We start from the raw sequence: 6,000 nt of genomic DNA on the forward strand, positions 1-6,000 counted from the left end.
TTCTGGGTCGGGATTTTGCCAAAAGAAACGTTTCCATGGAAACGGTCATAAGCCGTGTATTTCTTGCTTTCCAAAGCACGTCCTGAGGGTCGTATATACTAACCTAGCTTGCTCGAGCCGTACTGGGGAATATTGACCTTCGCGCGGTCGACTTTGTTCGGACCTCGCTGCGCTCTGTCCGTAATGGCACGACCTTGGGCCCTTATTCCCCAGTGCGCTCAAGCAAACTAGGTTAGTAAGAGGTTAACATTTACGTTGTTTCTAAGAAAATATCCTATTAATTCCCGTTGTGGAAAATACAATATAGAAAACTTTTTTTTATTTTTCTATGTGCAACTATACAAGATGCTCAGACACCGGGCGTGCACTCCCGGAAATCATGCACTTGATCCCGGCGTGCATTTACTTAGCTGCTGCAGATTAGTGAAGGCAAACCAGGAATGCATGGTTTCCAGTGTCGACTGTAGCTCTGAACCAATAAGAAAGGGGATAGTGAGTAAACTGTGTGATGAGAAAAATGATCTCACTTTATTTACAAGAGACACTAGAACACACATCCAAAACTATCTAGTGCTAAAGTTAAATCGAATTAAAATTTCAAACACATTGATATAACTATCGAGACAGTAATTACTCTAAAGTCATCATCAGTTCTCGAGGCGCCAGTAGGCGCATACTCTAAAGTAATACAAGATATTTGCCAGAGGCAAATTAAATTAAATGGTATTATAAGGTGATCAATATCATTATCAAGTATTCAAACTGACAGCTTACTTAACTGGGCTACCTAAACTCAGTGATTGATGCGTTTTGCAAATGAACAGAATCTGCAAACAATCCAATACGCTTCAGCAAAGTACTTTTCCCGCTCAGTTGTGTTTTTGTTTGTTGAGTTCCTGGACATTAGTACAAGTCAAACAACTGAGAAACGAAAACACAAAGAGAAAACTCATTCCCACTAACAATTTAAAAAATGGAACTTTTAATATGATACCATAAACGACACTTTTTAAAAGTAATGGCGCACTGTTTAAATCGCTAGTCAGAAGTTGTGTCGTGCGCGAGGTGACTCCTGGGTGAAAAACAACTGGAATCAAGCAAACACTTATCCTGAAGGAGAAGGCAAATTCTAGGCTTGGTACGAAGGAAATTTTAATTTTTCATATATTATAATCGCTCGGTAACAGTGGGTCGCGGGAGGGGTGAGTGGGAAACATTCTCAACAGGGACAAATTTTAACCATGTAAGTAGGCCCTTAACTTGCAACCGACACTGAACCACCAGTCCCTTAGCAGCGATAGTGGGTTAAATCGAAGAGATTTAGGCTTAAAAAACACTCAGAGAAAATTAATTCTCTCTACTCAATTACCATATAGTTTTGTTAACGTAAGTTCTGAGAATTTAGTGTCACATCAAGACGATTGGTCTATACTCATCACCTGTCTCCCGGACAATGTGTTGATGATCTTTAACTAATGGCTACTCACTTTCTGATCTCTAGCTGTTACTTTCCTTTCTCGTTCATAAGACTTGCCACGGAGTTATTTCTTGAAAAACCTAACTCGTCCATTTGATTCAAAATTGTCTGTATTCGACGGACATCTCACACGGAGAAAAAGTGGGCGCAATCTTAACGTAGCTGTTACCATGCGTCTCTGTAAGAACAGGAAAATAACCCTTGGCTACACAGACACTCATGATCAGAGTGCGCACTCAGTTGTTAGAGGTTATTGCTGAAAAGTATCAAACAAAAGCGTCTATAAATCACATTGTTTGTCCAGTTGATGATTTACATGGTTAGCATAAACACTCACGCTTCATTGGCGAGGGCGAGGCTTCGAGAGAACTACCAACAGATCAAATCGTTGCGCGAGTGTTCTAAATGCAAACGATTTCAAGAACCGTTGCTGGCATGTCTAGCAGGATTTGGATCTCGTAACTTATGACATGCAATGGCGACAGTTTCGTTAACGTTTATTAGCTTGCCCCTCCCCTCCGTCCGCCAAAAAAGCGTTTTGTTTCTAAAAAATACTTACCATTATATCCCAAAGTCAAATGTCACGTTGTCTCCAATCAGCATAAACGGCGCCCAATCGCGAACGTTGTTAAAGCCGTTACCTCTCATCCATTTCATGGCCTCGTGAAGAGATTCACTGGCACTCTCCCCACGAACAAGATGCTCGTAGAAACGACACATTAGCTGCTCTGTTGCTTCGTCACTTATGGCCCATAGAGCCACCAAAACGGACCGTGCACCGGATCCTAGGAACGCTCGAGCGATCCCAACGACTCCTTCGGCTCTAATCTGCCCACGTGCACTATGACAGCAGCTAAGTACCACCAGTTTAGCTCGCAGTTGAACTTTTGCAATGTCAGACATCGTCAATAGGTAATCTTCTTCTTCTGGAAGCCTGTTAGGAGGTCCTACTGGAGAAAGGGCAATTTCTCCTCTTTCGGCATTACCATGGGCTGCAAAATGTATAAGACTCACTGAATGTAGCCCGTCAAGTACCGCCTGCTTTGTTGCCTGCCGTCCCAACAAAGGTTGAACACCTAGCAGTCGTCCAATCCTGGCTGCTTCATTTCCTGCAGAGGGTAACCTAGAAACCCACATCTTCGTTCCTTTGTAACGCACCGTACCGACAACTGGATCCCCCACTATCAGAGCACCAGTCTGACTGTGATAGTATACTGGACTGTCCTGAATGAGCTTGAGAGTCGTCAAAGAAGGAACGATATGGATTCTGAATTTCTCTGATAAATACCTCCCGCCTTCATCTGTTAACGCTGGAAATGGAACTTGGTTTAAGAAGCGATCAGGAACAACAATGAGCTCGGGCTCCTCAAGTAGATCAGCTACCGGACGGATTAACGCTCTGTAGTACAAAGAAACGCTCGATTCGGAGTTTTGACTTTCTTCATCTTCTTCCTCTATAAGTCTCAATGCTGCGAGGTTCTCAACGTCACTTAAAGATCGATCTTCGCAATCTTCCTCGGATAAATTAGCAAAGCTCCGAAAGCTTTTTTCGAAGAAATCATGTAACTTGCCAACTGGTCCGGCACCAATTAGTTTCTCATCCACTGTTATTCTTCGGAACTGAATGATTCCTCTGGTCTTGAGAATCCAGAAAGACAGATCATTATTATAATAAGAAATGTACAGACAAGAGGAGTTACTTCCTTTTTTCATAATATTTTCAATACCAATCCACGATTGCGGATCAGCTGAGATTTGGCTTTTAAGAGAATACTGAGTTGCCATCAAGTCTGCTAATGCTCTAGCCCGAGCCAGCTCTAAAACATAAAGTGCATGGTTCGGATTTCCCGAAAAACAAAGGGATGCACTAAGTCTCCGGTAGAGAAAATCGCGACCATCTGAAGACGATACCTTAAAATCGTCGTTGTCCCCTAACAAACTTCGTAAAGTTTCGCTTCTGTTCATACTCAAAAACAGACAGTCAAACGCTTCCTGGATCTTATATTGGCATAACTTCACCACTGAAAGATTACAAAGACATTGGAACTCTTTGTCTAAGTCTTCAATGTCTCGACTAATTGACAATGTCCTCTCAATATAATCTTCCGCCATAACATATTCACCAAGAGATATATACAATGCTCCTAAGTTTCCGTAATCTGCTGCTTCGCCTTCTTTGTCACCAATTTGTCTTCTAATGGCAAGTGCTTTCTCAAGATATTCTTTGGCTTTGTGATATTCACCAAGAGATTGAAACACAGTTCCTAAGTTTCCGTTTGAAGTGGCTTCTCCTCGTTTGTCACCAATTTGTATTTGGATGGCAAGTGTTTTCTCAAGATATTCTTTGGCTTTGTGATATTCACCAAGAGATTGAAACACATTTCCTAAGTTTCCGTTTGAAGTGGCTTCTCCCCATTTGTCACCAATTTGTATTTTGATGGCAAGTGCTTTCTCAAGATATTCTTTGGCTTTGTGATATTCACCAAGAGAGTGAAACACAGTTCCTAAGTTTCCGTAATCTGCTGCTTCTCCTTCTTTGTGACCAATTTGTATTCTAATGACAAGTGCTTTCTCAAGATATTCTTTAGCCTTGTCATATTCACCAAGAGAGTGAAACACAGTTCCTAAGTTTCCGTAATCTGCTGCTTCTCCTTCTTTGTGACCAATTTGTATTCTAATGGCAAGTGCTTTCTCAAGATATTCTTTGGCTTTGTGATATTCACCAAGAGATTGAAACACAGTTCCCAAGTTTCCGTTTGAAGTGGCTTCTCCTCGTTTGTCACCAATTTGTATTTTGATGGCAAGTGCTTTCTCAAGATATTCTTTGGCTTTTTGATATTTACCAAGAGATTGAAACACATTTCCTAAGTTTCCGTAATCTGCTGCTTCTCCTTCTTTGTCGCCAATTTGTATTCTGATGGCAAGTGCTTTCTCAAGATATTCTTTAGCTTTGTCATATTTACAAAGAGATAAGAAGAGAGTTGCCAAGTTTCCATACGAAGTGGCTTCTCCCTTTTTGTCACCCATTTCCTTCATGATTTTTATGGCTTTCTCATAAAGTTCCTTTGCTTCTTTGTATCGATATTGCTGTTTACATATTTTAGCCATTGCTATTGTTAGATTCCTTTCCTCGTCTTTTTTGCTACACTTGCGGTAAATTTCAAGAAGTTCCCTACCGTAGATTAAGGCTTTTGTATAATCAGGGATATGACAATACGCCTTGAAAAAAGTTTGATAAATGTAAATGTTGAATAAATTGAAAAGTTCTCCCGCTTTTAGTACTTCGTTATTTAGGCAGATCAAACATTCTTGGCAGACCTCAATGGCCTTTAGACCACGATCAGTGTTGAGAAGGAAAGTAGCAACAACCAAGCCAATAGAGATGGCTTGTAAAATGTCTGTTATGATGCCCATGGCTTTCCTTTCTATAGGCCCTGTCAAGCGGATAACACGAATCAAGATTTGTAGCTATTTCGAGTAATAATATATTTTTGTACGTCTTTCAACCTGGTTGTCTAAGTGGGTAATGGCGAATTCAAAGCTGGGGGTAGTCCTGTTATGGACTTGCATTTTGTCATAGGGGAGGAGAAATAGTCCCAATCTAAACAAAAGAAAACTGATGAAAATACGAGGCCGTTGGTTGAATGCAGTTAGTTGTCTTGGCGTGTGTGAAAACCGTCGTGTTGATCATTTCAGGGCAATGCGTTTTTTTCTTAGAGTTGCTTTGCCTTTTCGTTTTTCTTTTTTTTCCAGCAAAAATCACCGTTAAAGTTCAGGCTGCTTACTAGTCTTTTTTTTAGCTAAGTATTGTTGTGACTTTTTATCGATCCCAAAATTATTTTATCAGTGTTGAGTCCTTCAAAATCTATACTCTAGCCTATTAATAAAAATGTCGCCGAGCAGATTGCGTCCGATCAGTAAAAGAAAAACACACTGAACATAGCCGAGCTCAGTCACATTCATATTTTTTTAAAATATATAATAAAACTATGTATCTGTTGTGCGACTGCTAATTCCAGTTCTGGCTACTCTACTCAAATGACGGTGATAATTTAACTGTTTAATGTTTCCCGTTTTCTCCAATCATTGAGCTCGCGAAAGTCCCCCTTTTTTGCCTCGAAAGTGCAGAGCGACTGTGAACAGTTAGCGTGATGATATCAGTCCAATATGAATAACAAAGCTGAATCTGATTTGCACTCACCACTTTTGCACTGGAATGGAACAAAAACCAATATGCGCCGACAACGATAATATTTCCCGTAAAAATTGTTAAGAGGGAAAAGTTAAGCAGATTTTTACTCCACAACGGTACCTCCAAACAATAATTCGTTTGATTTATTTCTTCGCATGACTTACAGCACTCAAAAACTGAAGAAAATCAGTCACGCGATTCATGAAAAATCTCTTTCAGTGTAAATTGAAACTATTAAACATCGCTTTCAAATACACGTTATATGTGTATGAAACGGTATCAATCACGAACAGCTTAAAGTTTACAAACTTACTGTGTTCAGTCTCTCGAT

At 40.3% G+C, this 6,000-nt stretch overlaps 1 protein-coding gene across 1 annotated transcript; it reads right to left on the reverse strand.

Annotated features, from left to right (window-relative positions):
- Positions 1 to 509: 509 nt before the first annotated feature.
- LOC149107922 (uncharacterized) lies at positions 510 to 5,618 on the reverse strand. The gene is made up of 2 exons (XM_089295944.1): positions 2,037 to 5,618; positions 510 to 1,733 (listed from the first exon to the last, which is right to left on the reverse strand). Exon 1 carries the CDS (start codon positions 4,889 to 4,891, stop codon positions 2,039 to 2,041), a length of 2,853 nt encoding a protein of 950 aa, XP_089152070.1. The 5' UTR covers positions 4,892 to 5,618; the 3' UTR covers positions 510 to 1,733; positions 2,037 to 2,038.
- Positions 5,619 to 6,000: the final 382 nt, after the last annotated feature.

The sequence above is a fragment of the Orbicella faveolata genome, unplaced genomic scaffold (genome assembly GCF_042242905.1).
Source record: "Orbicella faveolata isolate gen_17 unplaced genomic scaffold, um_ofav_v1 contig_26, whole genome shotgun sequence".
In the NCBI taxonomy this organism is placed as follows: Eukaryota; Metazoa; Cnidaria; class Anthozoa; order Scleractinia; family Merulinidae; genus Orbicella; species Orbicella faveolata.